This window comes from Anastrepha ludens, chromosome 5 (assembly GCF_028408465.1).
Source record: "Anastrepha ludens isolate Willacy chromosome 5, idAnaLude1.1, whole genome shotgun sequence".
Classification (NCBI taxonomy): Eukaryota; Metazoa; Arthropoda; class Insecta; order Diptera; family Tephritidae; genus Anastrepha; species Anastrepha ludens.
The window spans coordinates 118,637,810-118,661,142 of record NC_071501.1 but is presented as its reverse complement, the minus strand read 5'-3'; the positions used below and the strand labels follow the sequence as shown (position 1 = coordinate 118,661,142).

The 23,333-nt window shown below is 38.4% G+C and overlaps 1 protein-coding gene across 2 annotated transcripts in view; it reads left to right on the top strand.

The window, feature by feature from the left end:
- Window positions 1-22,922, top strand: part of LOC128865235 (serine-rich adhesin for platelets) — an 83,830-nt gene extending 60,908 nt beyond the window's left edge. The window contains exons 2-3 of one of the 2 annotated variants that reach the window (XM_054105361.1): window positions 2,688-10,023; window positions 10,077-10,190. In XM_054105361.1, coding sequence (XP_053961336.1) covers window positions 2,755-10,023; window positions 10,077-10,091 — 7,284 coding nt within the window. In that variant the 5' untranslated portion in view covers window positions 2,688-2,754 and the 3' untranslated portion in view covers window positions 10,092-10,190. Of the gene's footprint in view, window positions 1-2,687 lie in introns of both variants that reach the window. The other variant, XM_054105360.1, reaches the window with a different exon arrangement.
- The last annotated feature ends 411 nt before the right edge of the window (window positions 22,923-23,333 follow it).

Sequence of the window (23,333 nt, the reverse complement as noted above, 5' to 3'; positions counted from 1 at the left end):
TTATAATATAATAAATTTAACGTAAAAACTTACATTGTACACTTTTGGTCTTATAATTATTTCGTTTTGCACGGAACAAGAATTTGCGCATTACGAAAATAACTGTAATTAATGCGGATTAATTTCAGTAATGAGATACGATTTTAAACATGCAATCAAGGCACCGATATTGGAACAGTTTTCTATTACTGCTTTAGTAGATATCATCATAATCATCTTGGTCTTATAAACTTTAACAAACAGCAGATTTTTTAGCGAAAATCGGGTATCCGGCCTCCAAGGGATACTTCGAATATACAGTTAGAATTTTCAAACAATCATTTTATTTATTTATTTTTTTTCTTAACGTGCATATATTTAAGAATACACACTGAAAATTTAATATCGTTCCGGTAAATATTTTCGAAGTTACACGCAAATTTGAAAAAAACATTGTATTCTATGGAAAGTGCTTTTCAAACTTTAAACGCGTTTTTCTCAAAAGGGTGTTTTCAAAGTCGGTGACCAACAGCTAAACCGATTAGTCTAAAATTTTAACACGACTTCTTAAGGTATATATATATATATAATTGGCGCGTACACACTTTTTGGGTGTTGGGCCGAGCTCCTCCTCCTATTTGTGGCGTTCGTCTTGATGTTGTTTCACAAATGAAGGGACCTACAGGTTCAAGCCGACTCCGAACGGCAGATATTTTTATGAGGAGCTTTTTCATGGCAGAAATACACTCGGAGGTTTGCCATTGCCTGCCGAGGGGCGACCGCTATTAGAAAAAGCTTTCTTTTAATTTTGATCTTTCACCGAGATTCGAACCTACGTTCTCTCTCTGAATTCCGAATGGTAGTCACGCACCAACCCATTCGGCCACGGCGGCCGAATACAATTAAAAGATAACATAATGAGTGTACAATTTTTTAGATCAATAAATTTAAAAGTTTTCTCCGAAAAAATTCTCGAAAATTCGCTTCTCTTCGGCCTTCTAACTGTATAGAACCCCTTAACAAATGCATTTCAATTTTTTTTTCAATTAAGCAAGACTACCTACAACAAGAAGCATATAAAGTTATGTTTCGAAGTTTGTATAAAATATTTAAAAATTCGGCAAATTTTCATCAAAATTTCAAACTTTTTACTCAGAATTTTTCGAATGCGTTTTTATAGCTCTTTGAATTTTCAATTATTTTTTTTTATAAAAGTATAGTTAATACTACAACAAGAAACATATAAAGCAAAGTTTCGAAGTTTCTATATAGTAATCAAAAATTCGGCCAATTTTTATCAAAATTTCAAACTTTTTACTTTGAGTTTCTAAAAAAATTTCAGGTGTGCAGTTTTATAAATCATTGAATTTTTCGTAAAATAAAGTACAAGTTTCAAGTAGATAAAAATCACACGGATTTTTGAGAATTTTTTTCGGAAGCCTCCTGTGCATTTACTCCATTTAACACCTACTGTACATTTTTATATGGAAGAAAACAATCAACATCGTCAGCAGAAAATATTAACAAAAATCAGCGCGATTTTTTAACTAGTTAAAACTTGCGCTTGCACCAAAATTCAATGATCTATAAAACTGCGTACCCGAAATTTTTCGAAAAATTCTGAGTAAAAAGTTTGAAATTTTGATGAAACTTTGCCGAATTTTCACAAATTTTATACAAAGTTCGAAACTTAGCTTTATATGGTTTTCGTTGTAGTATGAACGACAGATTTATAAAAAAAAACAATAGTTGGAATAACAAAATAAGTAAATAAATATGAAAAACTTATCAATACTCGCATGTGGTGCACAGTTCATGACTTATATTATATTTTTACGCTCACAGTATGGATGTATGTACGTAACTAAAATGCAATTTAAATGCTTCTTTCGAGATTTTTTTTGATTTTGAATTTCGACATTTTAGTAGTTCACGTGCAATATTTTGTATTCGAAAACTGCATTTTGAAAAATTTTGTCGGTCAATGTTAGACATTTCTATTGGCTAGCTGGTATTATTTGGTTTGTTGTGTCGCGTGTCGTTACCACAACAAAAGGGGGTGCTGGCCCGTTGTTCAAGCATTGCTAGGGCACTTAAAACAGTGGCATCGAAGAGCATTTGAGGTTGCGTGTGTGTGTGTGTAGAATCCAATTGAAACCATAACGCTGTCGAACACCTGTGTATAGGTCATTAAACATACATACATGCATATGTATGTATGTATGTAGGTCGGCGGCAGAGCTGACCAACAAAAATGACAGTTAATCGTTAATATTTAATGAACATTTTAGTAAATGACGGCAGATAATCTGTCTACATACTTATCGCAGGGACATTGGCGTGTGACTATAAATGTTCCAGTTCACTACAGCGAACTTTCATTTCGTTTTTATTTTTCCCAATATATGTACCTCTGTAGTGCATATGTTTAAGGGGTTTTCATGAAAATTTACGCACATTTGGTTGTAGAAAAGCAAAGTGAAAACAAGGAAACCATAAGCGCATTATTTAGTTAAGCGATAATTTCTATATAAATATTTTGTATTGCTAGGGATTATTGGCTAAATATTTTTAATATTTTCACGTGAGTTTTGCCACAGATTTTATAGCTTCAACTGTTTGCTATGAAATTGTGTGCGTTTTTCAAAACTTTTTTAATTTCATTTGTATGCCATTCACTCACACAACCACATTAATTGTATTTACAGTTTCGCCATCGAAATCCGAAAGTTGGCTTTTTTGTAAACGCAGAAGTGGCCACAGGACCAGGCCGACATGGACGCTACTACGGTTGAATGTATTACCGCTATGCCACTCAGTGCGGTTGCCAGCAACAGCAATAGCATCACTAATATGAGTTGTGGCAGCAGCAGCAGTAGTAGCAACAGTAGTGGTTATGCGAGCGCCACCACCACCCCCACCAATCCGGCATCAGCTGGCAGCCAGTATTCGGATACGCATTCCACCACACCTGTGGGCATGGTCGAGCCGACACCAGTGGCTACAATAGCTGCTGTAACGCCGTACTACAATGAAACTTTTCAACATCAACAACACCAACAACAGCCACAACTTCATCATCATCCGCCACATCAACAGTACCATCATCAAACACATTCATATCAATTGGCGGAACAATTGCAGGTGCCTTCAGCATCGCAATATAACAGCAACTATGACTCGTATGCGTACTTGGGAGGTGGCGATAGCTATACGCAGTCTACTGGTGCCGAACGCAATTTGCTGGGCATGCGGCACACAACGGCAATCTACACCACCTTGGAAAAGCCAAGCAAGCTGCCCACACAGACGGCAATGCAAACAAACAGTCAAACTGCCAACAACAACAATATCAAAGTTTTTAATAGTAGCAGCAGCACGGAAAGCAGTCCGAGTAATCAAAAACGTAATGGTGAAACAAGCACGTCCGCAAAACCACAAGCCACCGCCACACCATTCTACGCTCAGCCTTTGCAAACTAGTGGCTCAGCCGCCTATGTGGATCCTTACAAAAACAAATTACCCATAAAATTGCCAAACCACATCATCGATTATATTAATTATAGTAATCAACCGATGGACGCTACCAACTCACCGACTTATGCGCAAAATTTTACGCAATATCACGTCGGTGGAGAGACGCCACAAGAGATTGCGTATGGCACGAGTTCGGCGCAAATGAAACCATTACCTGCAGTCCCGAGTGCACGCGTGCCACAGCAACGTCTGGGCGTGCATTACGGCACCATCGGCAGTGCCACAAATGCCAGTAGCAGTAGCAGTAGTAGCAGTGGCTCTCCTTATCTTGATAAGTACGATAAATATATTTACACTGCAGTGACCACAGCAACACCGTCTCCGTACTATACTTCCACACAACCCTCGAACCTATCAGCAGTGCCGTATAATGCAGTCACGTTCACGGCGACGCCACCCGCGCCTTCAACCATCCCACCGCAGTACGCCGCTGAAGTTCCCAATGAAGCATACCGTAAGACATCCGCATCTTCGTCGTGGCACTGGAGCATGGATTATGCTAACGGAAATTGTCGTTCTCTACCACCGCCTGCCAATGGCATACCAACTGCTGCTATACCACCTACAAATGCCAGCTACGTAGCGGCAAACGCCACCGTCGCCGCAAATCGTGATATGTATTACACACCTGAGAAATATAGCAACAAATATGATAAGTATAATTCTTATTACAACCCTCACCAACAGTATATGGCGACGAACGCGGCTGGACGTAGCGTCTGGCCGAATTCCTCGCATGCCTCACCACACCTTGTAGCCGGACTAGCCGATCGTTTGCCACATCCATACTCGCACCATGCACCACTACCTCCAAGCGGCATTCCAACCGCAATAGCACCACCTACGCATCCTTCCCTCGCATATCATCATCCCTACCCGCCTTCCGCAGCTCCAGTTGCTGCTCGCCAAAATTGTTGCCCACAACCATATCAGCAACAGAATTGCTATTATGCGCGCACTGCACATCATCCTCACTTTCTTCCCAACGCCTACAATCCACACGCGCAAACCACTCCGTATGGCACTACGGGCACAACTGCTGGCAGCAACAACAATAATTCGACAGGAAAGTATGGCGTGCTTGACTATGGGCATGCCAGCAAGAGCAAGGTCAATACGAATGATCTCTATGCTGCAACGCCCACCTACGATACCTCAAATATGAATTATCATTCCTACCCCGCGAGTGTTGCACACAATCAGCAATACTCAAACTCTGTGACACCAGCTGCCGTAGTTTCACATCAGCCGCTCAATCCAAATATTACAACAGGTCCACATAGTGACATTCATCCAACTGCTTACTACAACGATCTCAACATGCAGACAAGCTACGACACTTATGTGAGTCCAATTCAAGCGCCGGCGCTGCTTCAACAGCCGCGTGAAAGCTTAGTACAACGCGTTGACCATCTGCGAAATTTGCCACCGCCCTACACGCAGTCGAATACTGCGAAAAGTTCACTAATTGACTTTCGCAGATCTTCAGCAACGATAAGTGATGATTGTTTTATGGCTGAGACGACGCTGACGAACTTAGATGAGCACATGGCTACAAATATGAATCACTTTGACAACAACTTTGGCCTGGACAGCGAGATGCACCCGAACGACGTAAGCATGTATAGCAAAGCTGGGACGGAAGAGAACATAGAAAAGACTGGCATCGCAGTAACACCCACTACCAAGACTTACTCAAGTTTACGTGATTTCCTCAGCACTTGGAATGAAGATGAGGAAGATTATGGCTGCACAGATGAGCGAAAGTTTGCTGAGAATGAGTCGCCGCAGTTGGTGGGGCAAGCTATTAACGTGGATGACAGTGTTAGCCGCGCTGAGGTGGCAAATAAAATGCCTTGCGCGCAAGAACTGCCGATCGCAGTCGAGCCATCAGCTGCTTATGGCAGCGATGCCGCGGAAACATATCGAACACTACCACAACCGTTGGTAGAAACTAATTTAGAATACAAGGAAACATTTAATACACGTCCAAAGGCACAAGTTGGCCTCACTAATGACAGCACATTGGGCATGGAGACAAATCAGTATGCAAGCATAAACTTGCCTGATATTATAATCGATATAGAAAAGTCAAATGGTGCGGGGCCAACGTTGGCCAGCGCGACAAAGTCGAACGACTTCAATGTGAAAACAGACATTAGGGATGCTACCTACGATAGTTTCGATGTTGAAAAAGAACTTGATGAACTCGAAAGCAAAAAGATGAAGCTATCAGGAAAAACACCGGGCATGGCACCCATACGCACAGGTAGTGTTATAATGAGAACCGAAAATGAAACGCTGGAAATGACAGAACCAGAAGGAACGTTCGAAAAAGTCATCGAGAATGCAACAAATGAGTTGGAGAGTCGCAAAACAATGGAAAACTGTGCACTCGTACATATATCACCCAGTACCCTGACAAATGAGCGAGTGGAAGAAACGCTCATCTCCTCAGTCTACAAAAGTGAGCTTAACTTATCAGCCGTCCAAGCTAAACTAGATAGTTTATATGATAGAGGTATGGAGAGCGATAACACAACAAGTTCAAATGGCTCTACATTTGAGAAAGAATATGAAACATTTATAAATAAAATCGGAAGCGAGTTCGACTTTAAGGCAGCTTGCAGCAATGAGAGCAGTAGTGCTGTATTTGATGCAAGTATCCTGCCAAATACGCCGAATGAAGCAACAACGGATGCAGAAAATGCCACCAATATTACTAAAATGAGCGACGAAGAACTCTCAAATGGCACGAACAAAACATGTGCCAATCAAAGTTTGCAAAGCGATCTTGAAATAGCACAAAAAATTAAATGTTTTTCAAAATTCTATAAACGCAAACGAAAATATTCTGAGTCAGCGAAAGATGACGAGAAAAGTAAAGTACATGAGCATGCACAGATCATAGATAATGGTAAGAATTTTCCCATAAACTATACAAAACGCTGTAAAAAAAGAAAGGAAAAGAAAATTTTGCTGAAAGCCATAAAGCCGCGAAAACCAAGAACCTATACATTTTACCAAAGGGCCTTACGCTCTTTACGCCGTCATCATACCACCAAACATCAACGACTGGATACAACCACACTGATACAACAACAAATTGCCACGCGGTTGAGAACCCATTTACCATCAAACAAGGGAAACAGCGTGGAGCAATTGTCCAGTGAAGTGAAACCCGACTCAAAAGTTTTCAATCCCAAAAGTCTGAAATGTATTTGTGTATGTTTCGTCAATTCCGAAATATTTCAAATTAAACTTTTAAACGGTGCAGCATTTAAGCAGGGATTTATTGAGCACGAAATTATGAATACAACTCTGGAAAATCAAAATGGTATTCCGCTTGAAGTGCTGGAAGAAAAAGCCGATATTAAACTTTCAAACCAAACTGAAGAGATTGAGAATGTAGGAGAATCTCGCTCATCAGTTGTGAAAGATATTTTTGATGAAAATGTGCTGGGTGCAGTTGAGGAAGAAGCCCATATTGAACCTAACAACAAAGACAACACGGATGAGGGAGAAATTGAGACTGCCAAGCAAGCTGAAAATGTCCAATCTGCGGAAGAACGTCAAATGCCAAGAGCTGATTCCGATGTCATTGATGTGAAAGGAGACATTGAAGCAAACAAAGCTTGGCCAAATATGCTGGAAATGCAGTCGGCGGCTGAAACAAGTGATAGACAAACGAATTTGTTAGATGTTTCCATTAATATGTCAGCATATGTATTTGAAGATGATGGTGCAGAAACTAGAATATCTGCTAATTTTGTACCAAATATAAGAGGAGATAACAACTTAAGCGATATCGAAGACAAAAGCTCTGCACAGCAATTAGTGGCAGAGCGCGTACTTGATCAGGATGTTGATGATTTTGGTGAAATGACGCACACAGAAACCGAAGTTTCAGCGGATTCACCAGCAGCGCGTGATCAAGATATTCGAACGGTAAATGAAGTTCATGATGGAATTAAAAATGTGATAGCCACATCAATAAACGACGACGTGCCGCTTGGCAACTCAAACTCATCTCCAAAAATAATAGAAATACTGCAGCAAGAAAAAAATGGAGTTGAAAAAGTTGAAAGCGAAGTAACTGAAACAACGGCATGCAGATATTCGCATAACACTGAGGAAAATCGGGCTAGTCTTACCGAAGAAAGTTCGAATTGTTCGTGCGCTGATGATCTAGTTGACCAATTTTCTGTACATTCTGAAGCGTTTAATAGCCCAGCGTCTAAAGAGACTATTGAGAGAATTGAAGATGTTGATGCTAAAATAGACAACCTAGCATGCGCAACCAAATTTGAGGAGACTCCTGTAAACCAAGCCGAAGAAAATGTGAATAGCTTCTCAGTGGACATGCGCAAAGAGTTTGCTGTAAACTCAGCCGCAATTACCACGACGGCGGTTAAGACTACAGCTGAAACAAAGATAGAAATTGGTGATTCCAAAGTTGTTGCTCCGACATATTCATCCAACGATAAGGAAACTGCGATACACCAAATTGAAGAAGATATGAATTCTCTGAATTCTCCCCATACACCGGGGATTAACAGCCCGGCGGCTGAAGATGAAGTGTTAGAGATAGTACAACATATATCAAACACAACTAAGGGCAATTGGAATTCCTTAAGTCCAATCGAAACTGAAAATATTAATTGTCCAATAAAAGATCTGCGTGAATCAACTGCTGCGCAAAGTGAGGGGTATAGATTAATAGATCAAGATTTGGATACATATGAAAGAGAAAAAAGTGTCGATATGTTTGGAGCGAGAAAATCTGCTGAATATTTCACAGCTTCATCAAAAAATTATTTCAAAAAGTCCGAGGACTTCGATGAAGATTCCACAGATAGCAACTCATCGTGTAATTCAGATGCATCCACTTCATCTTCTGATCATAGATCACTTACGTCGTCGTCATCCTCCTCCAGCTCCTCCTCTGATGAGGATACGCAAAGTAGTACGACAACCGTGCATAGCGATTTCGATGAAATGAAGGAGTTAGAAAAAGAACTCTCCCAGCATCAAACAGATGAACCGCGTAATCTACAAGCCACGGAAATAGAGAAAAAGACTGAAGCAGAGCCCCATACTCAGGAAAACTATATCAAGACCTTGAAAGAAATATTAGAAAGCGATAGTGATGTGCATGATGAGGTGGTAACAAACAAGGACGTTCAAGAAAATTTAGAAAATCATGAAGCAGTATATGCCAACGATAATGCACAAATTTCGGAGCATGAAGCAGCTGAGTCAATGCGTGCGCCTGTTGAAGTTGGCAAGTCAATGCGAGAAAATTACGAAGCAGCCCCTGCCAACGATGATGCACAAATTTCGGAGCATGAAACAGCTGGGTCAATGTGTGCGCCTGTTGAGGTTGGTAAGTCAATGCGAGAAAATTACGAAGCAGCCCCTGCCAACGATGATGCACAAATTTCGGAGCATGAAACAGCTGGGTCAATGTGTGCGCCTGTTGAAGTTGGCAAGTCAATGCAAGCTGAGGATAGCACTCTATTGATTGATGGTGAATCAACCGTTACAATGCCTGCGAGAATGTCTGACAACATTGATTTTGAAGTGGTGAGTGCAACGAGCGGGGTCGAAGGATGTGATAGGTCATATGAAATCGAATGTTTGGAGCATAAATTGGAAGAAGAAGAAGTAGGAAATAAACCGCAAACCAAATATTTAATTAGTGGTGACAGTGAAGTGCCGAGTTTAAAGAAACTAGTGTTTGACTTTTTGGAGAGAGAAAATACCATTGAAGATCATTCAATGATTAACCGAACTGAGGACGAGTTAAATAGTAAAATACCAAAGCTAAGTGACCTTTGTAAAATTGCCTTAAGTAGTTCCTTTGAAATTAGCGTCACCACCAACATAAACCAAAACGTTCCAGAAACACTGGAGCGCGAATTGAGCGTTGAAGAAGCTTTAGCGGAAATGTTTCGACAATCTGGAGTCCCTTCAGATCTCGAAGATGGCGATATAGAAGAGAAAGAAGTTCAAGATGTAGTACTAATTAATCTAGAAGAAATTTTAGTTAACGATAGTGATTTATATGTTTTGCAATGTGATATGAATGAAAATGTGCTGAGCGTTGTGGCGCATGCGCAAGCGCAGCCAACCGATACGCCTATGGCCGTGTACGAGAGTATAGATAATATTGTGGAAAGCGGCGATGAGACGGGCGAACCATTTAAAGAAGTCATGCAATTAGAAAGCTCTCAACAAGAAGTGGCAGGGACTAACGAAACGACAGATTTCCTTGGACCTTTCGTGAACATAGACGGGGGTATGGCAGAGAATACAAGCGTTGAAACGGAGATTTCTTACACTACCTACCCACAAACTCTACCGACTGAATTTATCGCAGCCGACATGATGACCGCTAACGAACAGTCCATAACCGTTGATTCACTTAGTGATACACAATTCGATTTTCCCGCCATACATCACGAAGAAATCGTCTCACACAATCATAGGCGCCTCAAGCGACAGGTATTGTACAATAGTTTGCGTGAAAAATATGTGTTGAAAAGAGTAAATTTTAGGCCCCATCATGGTAATCGTATATTAAAGAAATATATACACCGTTGGATATTGCAATGCCTGATAGCCAGGTTCAGGGAGCGCGAGTTAAGAAAAGTCCATATGTATGTGACGGAGTAGAAGGTGAACAGGCGAATAAGTAGGCATGTAACTGAACGGCTATTCAGAGCCTACGCCTGAGTACATTAGCGATTTTTTAATGTATGGCCTAACCATTGGAACAAATGAAATGGGTGCGAACACGAAGGGGTAACGAACGAGAATGCAAATTTTAGTTCAGACATTTGGGAGTACTGCCTTAAGGTTTCGAATACAGTTTTGTGTATACCCCATACATACTATCATACATACTTACATATTTCACGCGCGCTATGTAAGCCATAAATACGCAGAGTGATAACGCGATATCTGACTTGTACACAAACCTAGGCACGGCGCGCGCATATCAGCTTGTTTTTATGGCATAGTTTCGTAATTAAAATATTTAAATCCCACGTGCCGGCACATTTTCAATGTTTCCTTTCCTACTAGTAAAAGACACTGAGAATAAACTTATATAAACAACTTACATACAAACACACATACATACATTTGCACACCTTTTGTTTGCCATTGGAAATCTTGTATTGTACGAAGAATCTCATAAAGTAAAAGTCCTACGAAAATATTTTTAAATGTGTATAGACAATTTTTTTTATCACAGTTCATTGTTTGGTTTAACTGCTGCTGTAAAAAATATTGTATGGTTAAGTGCAAAATATTGTATTGTTTTATTGTTTAATGTAGTGGAAAATGCTAGTATTTTTGTTTGTAAATGTAGTCTACTTTTAATTGTAAATATTTTTAATATATATTTTTTTTGGTATTTTAATTGTCATAACCAAAACAAAAGATAAAAATCGATCTTTTTGTTCGCTTGAGTGCATTTAAAAATGGCACAGCTCTCCGACTGTTTACTTATATTTATACATCTACTTATACTATTGGCACGTGTGTATGTGTAGCTTATTTTTATTGGAAAAAAGTTAATTGTTATGGGTATTGAACTGCGTGTATTATCGTCTAGGGAATCGGATTTTTGCGTTTTAAGCAAATGGCATTGGTATAAAATTACATTTTCCATTAGTTGTTATTTCCCCATATTTTGTAACTGCATGCATACATATGTACCATACATACTATACACACATATACAAGTACATGTGTTATATGTATTTAGTATTTAGAACCGTTTATTATGAAAAATAATGCGTTGCTTTGGAAAATTGAGCTTTTGGTATTACATACAAACTTATTTAGGCATAATGGAATTTTTAAAATTAAAGGGTCTTTCAAAAATGACGCATAGGTGACAGTAGTGAAGACTTCCTAGAGGGTACTTTTTTTATTGCATCTCTGACATTTGTCACTTAGAGAGAGATGCACAATTTTACGCAATGCAACAACAACACGTTGATATTATTGAAACTAAATACTAAAATGGGCGATCTTTTCGAACAACATAACGCAAAATTCGTGATTTTTAGCTGGAACTAACCGGCCGAATGAGTCGACAATTCAGAGGTTGGTTCTATTGAGGATCTCAGAAAAATCATTACATATATACCTACATACATACATAATTGGCGCGTACACCCTTTTTGGGTTTCTGGCCGAGCTCCTCCTCCTATTTGTGGCCTGCGTCTTGATGCTGTTCCATAAATGGAGGGACCTACAGTTTCAAGCCGACTCCGAACGGCAGATATTTTTATGAGGAGCTTTTTCATGGCAGAAATACACTTGGAGGTTTGCCATTGCCTGCCAAGGGGCGACCGCTATTAGAAAAATGTTTTTTTTAATTTTGGTGTTTCACCGAGATTCGAACCTACGTTCTCTCTGTGAATTCCGAATGGTAGTCACGCACAAACCCATTCGGCTATGGCGGCCACATCTACTAAAATGTACTTTTTGCAGTGCTTTTTGGGCTGGTGAAATATTTTTTTTGTTTTGTTTTTGTCTGGACAACTAGCTAGTGCATCACTCAGACACAATTAAGTCCATTGTACTACACTTGGATCCCCTTTTAATTTTCTTTAAATCTACCAGATCTCCGAAGAAATCTGAGTAGATCTTGTGGTGCCAAGGAGCCAAGGTGGTCGCTTCTTAACACATCAGTGCCTAAGAAATCAAGTCTGATTCGAGCGAAGGCGGAGCATACGCACAGGAAGTGGTCCACCGACTCAACCTCCTCTTCACAAGCTGGGCAGAGTACACTGTCTGAGATGCCCACCCTTTCTATGTGCTTCGATCACAGAAAGTGGCCCGTCATCAGTCCAACCAGCTGTCTGTAGTCCCTTCTGCTTAATGACAGGAGGATTTGGGGCAGTCGATCGAACGTGACAGGTAACATCAGTTTAATCCATCTGCAGCCTCTCTCAGCCTGACAAGCTCCCTTGTGGGTTATAGTAACCCATTTGCTAACCGTGGCTTTGATGGCTGCAGAAGGGAGCGGCAGAACGGGCTGGGGGCCAAAGAAGTTGGCATCAGAGCCCATACTAGCTAAGGAGTCAGAGGTCTTGTCCCGGGATCTATGTTAACATCAGGCTATTATGTCTACCAACATAGTTCAGCCTGGATTTACAGGACTCTACTACCCTTGAAGTGGTTGGGGGGCTGTCTAAGGCCATGAGCGCAGCCTGGCTATCGCTGCAGACAAATATAGATCTGCCTTTCCATCTGTTTTCCACAATAAAGTTCATCGCTTCTTGAACTGCATTCACCCCCGCTTGAAACACAGATGCATGCATTCCAGGAGCAAAGTGCAGTTTTGTCCTGCTCTGGTAAAATGGCGCCAGTTATTTACTCTTCGAAGATGAAAATGAAAGAGCTGTTACTGTCAATGGTGCGACGAAAGGATTGATAGACCAGAGTCATATCAGATAATAGTAGTCACCATATTTATACTGGCGGCTAAAAGATGGATAATGACACTGGATTGGGAGTGTACTCGGAACAATTATCTCTAAACTGTGCCTTTTGACTCCCAGACCGGTGTAGCGTCTTCCAAGCTAAGATCTGCGCTATCAACACAAAGCAGCAAAAAATGATAAGACTAATCGACTTACCTCCGGCAAACCTTACCATTTTTGTTGATAGTCAAGCAGCGATCAAAACATTGGCTTGAGCGCACATCAATTCAAGATATATTAAAGAATGCAGGAGATCGCTTTGGCTTATCGATCAACACAGTACCACAGTTTGTTGGGTCCTCAGCCACTCTGGAGTGGAGCGAAATGCGAGAGTGGGTGAGTGTGCAAGGAAAGGCTCTGAGCTGGACCCTCAGTGAATGATAGAGGACATTAGCATTCTTACAAACGAACTTGTACACAGCGATTGACGTGGTCTTTGACTACGCACTGGCCAAAACTGAATATTAAAAGGATAAAATGTCTGCTTGGATTCAACAGATCAACCACCAGTGTCCTCACAGGTGTTATAAAGGGTCACTGCACTATTAGCAACTCTAGTCAGTAGAATGGGTGTACCTCACAATGACTTCTGCAGGAATACTGCAGAATAGAGGCGATACAACATCCCCTCTGTGATTGTCCTGCACTTCAAAGAAGCCTTGCCAGATGTTTTCTTTGAAGACCTGGGAAATTTGCAGAATGTCTCACTAGAGGATCTAATTTCCTTGCCGAGAGCCGTATTTTGAATAAAAATAGTGAAACCTGAGAGAATCTAAATTTTTACATGTTTTGTATTAAAAAAAAATACATAGGCGCGTCTTTTGAAAGACCCTTTACATACAGTTATAGTTAGTGGTAGGAATTTTTTTACCTTAAAATTAAACTGACGGCTTGGACACGCCACCCATAAATAAAAATTATGGAAAAAATTAAATTTATTAAAATAGTTAAATTTTTAATTGTACAAAACTTCATTTTTTTTAATATGTATGTACATACGGCTATATAAATCTTGTTAGATGCATAGGAAAAAGTCACATTCTGTCACCAGCATTGCTAAAACTTGTTTACTATATAAAATATGCGCATGCAAATACAGTTTTTTTTCTTCTAAATCTGTGTGAGGTTATCTCAGTTGTTAAAGTTGTTAAACAATTATCATAAAAAAGTGTTTTTGCATCGATACGCTGGCTGAGTAATTGCGTACAAATAGCCAATACCGTTTTCACATACACTTGTTTTACATATACGCGTACGTGCATACATACACACATCCAACCGCCGCAACAAAGTTTTTTATGTTACAAAAGTGTGCAGCGTTTATTGCGATCGCCTTTTTTTCACCAGCACGACAAACAAATGCTTCGCTAATCGCAAATTACGGCAAACTTAATTAATTTTCTACACATTTCTGTATTTGTTACAAATAATTAGTTACGTTGCAGCAATTTCACAAGCCTAGACTCTGGGTGTTTCACACTTCTAACGATAGTTTCTTAAAATAACTGTATTCTTGGGTGAAAAGTGGCACATAAAAAAAGCTGAATTTACATTTTGTAGAATACTGTGTGAATGTAGAATACTAGTGTTTCAAGTCATTGAATTTCACCGAATGTTCTTCAGGATGTCGATGCAAGCCTTTTGGATGGACTCTGCGGACGCAAAACGTTTTCCTTTCATTGCCAAATGCGATTTTCCGCATAGGGAGAAGTCACAGGGAGCCATATCAGGCAAATACGGTGAGTGATTGATGGTTAGAATGCGATTTCTAGTCAAAAAATCAGTCACAAGCGTGAATCGATGAGATGGTTCATTATCATGCAATAAGCGGCAAATTCCTCCTTCGCGGTAGTCAGGGCGAATTCGACAAATGCGATGCAGCAAACGCTTCAAAATGCCAAAATAGAAAATTGCATTGACGGTTTGGCCCGTTGCCACGAACTTCTTGTAGACAATTCACTTGGAATCGTAAAAACAAATGAGCATCGACTTGATTTTTGACTTCTCCAAACGCGAGCCGCCTTAGCCGAATGGGTTGGTGCGTGACTACCATTCGGAATTCACAGAGAGAACGTAGGTTCAAATCTCGGTGAAACACCAAAATTAAAGAAAAACCTTTTTCTAATAGCGGTCGCCCCTCGGTAGGCAATGGCAAACCTCCAAGTGTATTTCTGCCATGAAAAAGCTCCTCATAAAAATATCTGCCGTTCGGAGTCGGCTTGAAACTGTAGGTCCCTCCATTTGTGGAACAACATCAAGACGCACACCACAAATAAGAGAAGGAGCTCGGCCAAACACCCAAAAAGGGTGTACGTGCTAATTATATATATATATATAACCGCGATTTTTTGGATGGTGGCTCGTCTGGGGCCTTCCATTCGGCACTTTCACGCTTAGTTTCAGGTTCATGTTAGAAACACCACGTTTCATCACCAGTTACATTGATGTAAAGGAAGTTCTCGTCTTTTCTCACCTCTTAATGAGGTCTTTCGAATGTTGAATTTTGAGCAATTTTTGGTCCTCAGTTAACTTGTGCGGATTGAAACGTGCACAGACCTTTCGTAAGCCCAAATGACCAGTTAACATGCGATAAATCGATATTTTAGAGATATTCAACTCCGATTCCATGAATTTCAACGATAATTTCGGTTAATTTTTGATAAATTTACGAGCCACTTAGATGAAGTTTTCGGTGATTACTGATTTTGGGCGGCCCGTCTGTTCATTGTCATTTGTGTCCTCACAACCATCTCTGAAACGTGTAAACCACTCATGAAATCTGGCACGAAATAGACAATCATTGCCATAAACATTTTTCATCAATTCAAATGTTTCGGTAAGCGTTTTACCGATTTTAAAACAAATTTGATATTAGCTCTATGTTCGAAACTCATTTTTGTACCGATGACCACAAACATACTGACACTTTAGACGAAATAACTTCGCTTCCATTGAACCGAATGTCACCGAGCTTTCACATTTTTATGACGCCAGTCTTGTTTATTTTGGACCTCACCTTGTAAAGGGTGGTTAAGTTTCATGGGTCGGTGTTGATTTTGAATAAAATACAATTTTTTTAAGAAATTATTGTCATTTCTCTTTATTATGATAATATATAATATGGTATGGTTCAATTACGTATGGAACAAAATATCGGCCAAATGGCCGCCGCGGCCTCGGCGGCACACCTCAATCCGATGGTCCAAATTTTCGATGACGCTGAGGCATAATTGAAGTTCTATGCCGTTAATGGGCGGAATTATCTCATTCTTTAGCTCTTCAATTGTTGTTGGCTTATCGACGTACACCTTTTCTTTCAAATAACTCCAAAGAAAGAAGTCCAAAGGTGTCAAATCACATGATCTTGGCGGCCAATTGACATCGCCGCGACGTAAGATTATTCGGCCATCAAATTTTTCGCGCAAGAGAGCCATTGTTTCGTTAGCTGGGTGACAAGTGGCACCGTACTGTTGAAACCACATATCGTCCACATCCATATCTTCCAATTCGGGCCATAAAAAGTTCGTTATCATCTCACGATAGCGAACACAATTCACAGTAACTGCCTGACCGGCCTCATTTTGGAAAAAATACGGCCCAATGATGCCGCCGGCCCATAAACCGCACCAAACAGTCACTCTTTGTGGGTGCATTGGTTTTTCGGCAATCACTCTTGGATTATCATTCGTTCAAATGCGGCAATTCTGCTTACTGACGAATCCACTGAGGGTAAAATGTACCTCATCACTGAAGATGATTTTCTTCACGAAGTGCGCGATATGCATTTTGATTTGAACGCCCGTTTTCATAATAAGCCTGAATAACTTTAACGCGTTGCTCGATTGCGTATCTTTCCATGGTTCAAATTGAGTTAGTCTGAAATTGAAAAATGTCAAATGAAATGCAGAAAAAAACTTGACGTTTAGTTGTGGTTCACATTCAATTTCGGCCTTTTAAATTTAACCACCCTTTACAATGGGCTTTTTAGCCTGAGTGTTTTGGGAGCCACCCAATCTCTTGGTGCTCCTTGGCTCGACCAATTCAAATTTCATTTTCAATTCACACGTGTCAAATGTGATTGGGGTACGACGGCATTTTCAAAAATATAAATCTTCCCATACGGTGATTAATTTGACGCCACCTTGTATGGTCTCAAAGACTACAGGCGTATATACATACATACTTACAAAATGCGGCTTTTTGTACAAAATTAAAAATTCTTACGTTTTATTTGCTCTCAATCACTGTATCGCGCCTTTTGAAACGCCATTAAGTTAGTATGTATTGTAATATTAAAACCAAAAACAAAAAAAAAAAAAACAAAACAGCGCTGTTTCTCTGCTTTAATGAAATTGTTAAAAGTAATGAAAAGTGAATAGAATTAAAGAAACATGGAAAATTTTTCAATATCTTTAAGTTTAACAAAATGAAAATTATTATATATACAATGCGTATATAGAAAACTAGGCCGAATTATACATACATACATACATACATACATAAATACATACATACAAATGTATACAAAAATGTAAAATATTGAATGTTATGAAAGTCAACTTGGCGAGCTTTTATTGTGTGACGAAAAAAGACAAATATGTAGAAACTATTTACTACTTAGAGCAAATATAGAAAAAATATATTATACACATGCATGCATGCACACATACATACACACATACGTATGCGTGTGTGTGAATAAGAAATAAATAAAATAAATATTAAATGGAGCGATCATAGCGTTAAAGTTAAATATACAGGAATCAACAAGAGAAATATTATTTATGTGCAACAAAATACAATAAAATTGAAAGTTAAATGTAGAAGGGAGAAAAATTACATAAATATTTTAGTAAATATTTAGAAAGCATGTCATAATCGTGCAAGTTAGTGAGACTTTAGTGAAAAGTGCACATTAGATGGTAGAGGGGTGTGGGAATATTAGAAAATAAAAACAGTTTCAACTTCAAAATATCAATGTGTGCGTATCTAGATATACCTATTCATACATACATACATACATATATTTATTAAACATACTTTAAGGGGGAACGCCACTGTGAAGGGTAAAAAAATAGTCGATTTTTGGGAATTTTTTTTTGTAAGGTGGAATGATTATTCGAGGATCGGACAAAAGGCAATTTATTGAATATGTACTAAACTATGTTGATGTATATTTTTATTAAAAAATATTGAAAATTGACAAATTAATGTACATAAACGTAACGAGTTAGAAAAAAAAATGATGTCATCTGGTGGCAGCGATAAGCAATGAATAATCATCTGAAGTCAAAATCCCAAAAATTTTATTAATCTACACTATAGTGGCTATCGTTGTACATAGCCTTTTTTGTTTTTTTTTTTTTGCCAAAAAAAATTGTTATTTTCAAAATTGTAAAAATCGGCTACGTACAACGATAGCCAAAGCGATAAAATCGGTTCATTAGTCTTCGAGAAATCGTTGCCACCATATCAAAAAAAGTCGTTTCGAGAAAAACACGTTTGAAATAAAGCATCGTATCGTAAGCGCTACGGGGCCGAACCGACGGGCGCTCACTTAAGTGCACATAGAATCGGGAATAAAGCGAATTTCGGCCACATTTTCTTGAGTTCTTGAGTCTTGATTATAAATCCTGACCAAATTGTTAAACAAGATACTTAATGTCTATGGACAGATGTATAAAATAAATGGGGACAAAACAAAAAAAAAAAAAATTTCTTGAGTAATTATATTATACTAACAATTTATGCAAAAAAAGAATCGATTTTCACAGTGGCGTTCCCCCTTAAACCAAAACCAAAAAAAAAAAAAAACAATTACATAAATACATACATATGTATGTAAAGCACGATATTTAGTACATATTTGCATATATTTATGTAAAAAACAACCTCTTCTTGCCTCACAGACAGCCCCCTCCCAAATGAAAAGACATACATATGTACATTTATATACACGTATACATACATACATTAGTATCTACTTACATACCGTGCATACGCCGTGCATCTAACACTGTCTACATACATATTGCTGGAAACAGTTTTTTCTATTGCCTACAAGCATACATATGTACATGCTATACCAAAAACAAAAAAAGGTTAAATTACATTAAAAAAAAATTAATTAATTCAAAGAATTTAAAATAAAATTTAAAGTAGATAAAAAACTTTTTATTTTAGTGTTTACCGATATTTTCAAATACTTCTCGTCATATTTATTACTTACATACAAATAAACATACATACATACATATTAATTTATTTTGATAACTCTCATTGTTGGTTTTAGCCTTTTTCGTAACGCATTCCAAAGCACCAATATTTTTTAGAACTAGCAAAGTGTTAAGTATTTACAGTAAGAAGCAGAAAACAAACAAAAACGTATATACATACAATACATACATACATACACGAAGATAAATTAGTGTTAAAAAGTTGAAGCGAAACAACATAATTTACAATTTGGTTCTTCTATTTTAAATACTTTTTAATTATACATGTAATACGCTTACTTTTAGTACAAAACTAAGAAATTTAAAATTAAAAAATAAAATTAAAATTTTTTTAATTCAAAATAAAATCCTAAAAATACTTGCACCTGTATACCCAGGTCAGGTGGACTACTCAAATAATATTCTATGTTTGCTTGGTGTGTAAACTGCCAGGCGTTGAGCGAATTTTTGTTGTAAACATTTCCAAATGCGATTTTAAGATAAACTGCATACAAAAGAAAAAGAAAGAAAAATCATAAAAGAAATTTGACAAGCAAAAAGAGAAACAAAATAACACACGAGAAGAAATGTTCGACCCATTACAAATCTGTAAAAATTTTAACAAAAACTGTGTGCGCTGCAATGCAGACTAGTAACACAATGGACGCTAGAGGTCTATGTACATAAGTGCGATCTTTTTACGGATCAGCCAGCACTACCGAATGGAGACTTGGTGCACACATACACACAAACGCATACATATTTCCATTGTCCCTACAAGACAGTGCTGAGCACTTTCGACACAAATTCCAACACATTTACAAGTATTTTATTAGTCCCTAATACATGCGCATTATCAGCAGAGCATACACAACTTTTTTTAATGGGGAAGTCAAATATTTCATTTGATATTATTTTCCCCTGTTCGGCGTGAATTCTATCTCCCTTTTACCAATAGCAGTTTCATGTAAGCATAGCAAAGGAAAGAAAAGGCTGCCGCCTATAGAACCCCGCTGCGATCGGGCGCATCGCCTATAAGGTTCTAGCGAGCGTATTGTGTGAAAGGCTGAAGCCCACCGTCAACCAACTGATTGGACCTTATCAGTGGAAAATACCAATGAAAGGAGAATCGACACACACCATCTTTTCGTCGATTTCAAAGCTGCATTCGACAGTACGGAAAGGAGTTACTTGTATGCCGCGATGTCTGAATTTGGTATCCCCACAAAACTAATACGGCTATGCAAGATGACGTTGCTCAAAACCAGCAGCGCCATCAGAATTGGGAAGGACTTCTCCGAGCCGTTTGATACCAAACGAGGTTTTAGACAAGGTGACTCGCTGTCGTGCGACTTCTTTAACCTGATGTTGGAAAGGATCGTACGAGCCGCAGAACTTAATCGTTCAGGCACACTTTTTTATAAGAGCGTACAATTGTTGGCAAATGCCGATGATATTGACATCATCGGCCATAACACCCGCGCTGTTAGTTCTGCCTTCTCCAAACTGGATAAAGAGGCAAAGCGCATGGGTCTGGCGGTGAACGAGGACAGAACGAAGTACCTCCTGTCTTCAAACAAACAGTCGGCGCACTCACGTGTCGGCCCCACGCCAGTGTTGACAGTTATAATTTTGAGGTTGTAAAGGACTTCGTTTATTTAGGAACCAGTATTAACACCGATAACAATGTCAGCCTCGAAATCCAACGTAGAATCTCTCTTGCCAACAAGTGCTACTTTGGACTAAGTAGTAAAGTCCTCTCTCGACGAACAAAACTAACACTCTACAAGATTCTCATCATGCCCGTCCTAACGTATGGCGCAGAAGCTTGGACGATGACAACATACGATGAAGCGACGCTTGGAGTGTTTGAGAGAAAGATTCTACGCAAGATTTTCGGACCTTTGCACGTTGGCAGTGGCGAATATAGCAGGCGATGGAATGATGAGCTGTATGAGCTTTACGACGACATAGACATAGCGCAGCGAATAAAAATCCAGCGGGTACGTTGGCTGGGCCATGTCGTCGGAATGGATACAAACGCTCTGGCTTTAAAAGTATTCGATGTGGTACCAGCTGGTGGTAGTAGAGGAAGAGGAAGGCCTCCTCTACGTTGGAAAGATCAGGTGGAGAAGGACTTGGCTTCACTTGGTGTGTCCAATTGACGCCGGTTAGCACGAGAAAGAAGCGACTGGCGCGCTTTGTTAAACTCGGCCAAAATCGCGAAAACGGTTATAGCGCCAATTAAGAAGAAGAATTTCATGTAAGTGAAAAATATATCTACTGTACTTTAAACGGCAAGGCAGCTCATTTGTATGCTTATAATGTGGCTGCTCTGAAAAAAGTTGTAGTGTGAGCAGATGCTTGGCTAAAAGTTGAAAATTCGTGAGTTCGGATCTCCGTAAAATATAAATTTTATAATTTCTAAGTAAAACATTTTAACGAAACTCCTCAGTCTGATTACTTTTTAACGAAAATGAGGAGTTATTGAGGAGTTTGTGCTGATTACTTTTTGATGACGAAAATGAGTAGTTGGCCCATCAGTAGTGATTACTTGTTGAGAACAGAAATGAGAAGTTGCCTTGCCTTTAGAGCATAGTACATATATTTTTCAGTTATAAGAAATGGCTATTGGTAAAAGAGAGATAGAACAAAAATGTGTAGTTGGATGAGGATAGTGATGATGATAATATGAGTGCTTATATGATAGTCAGCTGTCTTGTAGGGTAGTGGAGACTTTATCCACACATACACACACACATACACATTTGCATTGCATTATCACAATTCCCTAAACAAATACGAATACAAATAGGAAAAATGTCGGTGTACCTAATAATTGTAATTTCATGGAAAATAAAAATAAAAACAAACAAATATTCGCTATATATGTACGTACGTGTCTAAGTAAAATTGGAATTTAAAAATAAAAAGTGCGTTGAAAACTAATAACAAACAAATATACAACTGGGTATGTTGCTCTTTTGTAAGAATCAAAAATTAGGATAAACTCTTGTCAAATTTATTGGCATATACATACATACGCATGCAAAAAATAACAGCAACAACAACAAAAATAAAAAATAAAATCGACCAAATCCTTGGCATACTCGTATACACAATTTTAAATTTATATTTATTCAAAAATTTTGGAAGCAGCATTTTTGCATTAAAATTACTATAAATGTAGTCACTTAAAAATAATGAATACAGGACTTGCAAATATCAAAAATAGCAAAAAAAAAAAAACAAATATAAATTTTTAAAATATTCATATACTCTAAAGATATTTTTTTGTTTTTGTAAAAAATCGCGAATTACAAATATTTGTAATTGAAAATTTTGTATGTTTTACATAGCGCATATATACCAAGTATAGAGCTAAACCAAAAATGACAACAACAACAAAAACCACAAATCGGTAATTACCAATTAACATCAAACAATGCCTTTATTATTGTATAAATAAAAAATAAATTGGAGAAAATTCAAGGGATATTGACACGTTTTTTCTTCTTTTACTTGCTGATATTGTATTTATTATATATTGTACGTGCATTAACATGAAAATGTTTGCAATAAATTAGAATTAACCAAACGTGTATGGGTATATTGCGTAGCCAATGACAAAGATTTATTTGGGTTTGAATAAAATAATAAATGTCCTTTATTTTGAATGTGAAAATAGTTGTTTTACTCAAATAAACGGAAATGATTGAAAAAGTAATGTTGCTTGAAAATATGAGATGTTGCTATTGAGTAACGAGATTGATGCTGCTATAGAAGGAGTGCGCGCATGCGCCAGAAACCAGCGACAGGGGGTGAATAGCTAGAATTCCGTAGCAAGAGCCCCAGGCGCTAAGGTGCAGGCTGACTGTGCTTGCTTGGCCCGGATAACTGTAAAAAATGAATAGCACAATACTGAAATATACGAAATGAGACCAAATGACAGCTTTGCTTGAAGCGATTGAAGTACGGCGAAGTCTCCAATATCTCAATATTCTATCAGGTCAGTCCATAAGTTCGTAAGTTTTTAAAGGTGGTTTTAACATTAATAATTATTAAGTATTTATTAATCAATAATATATTTTCCTTC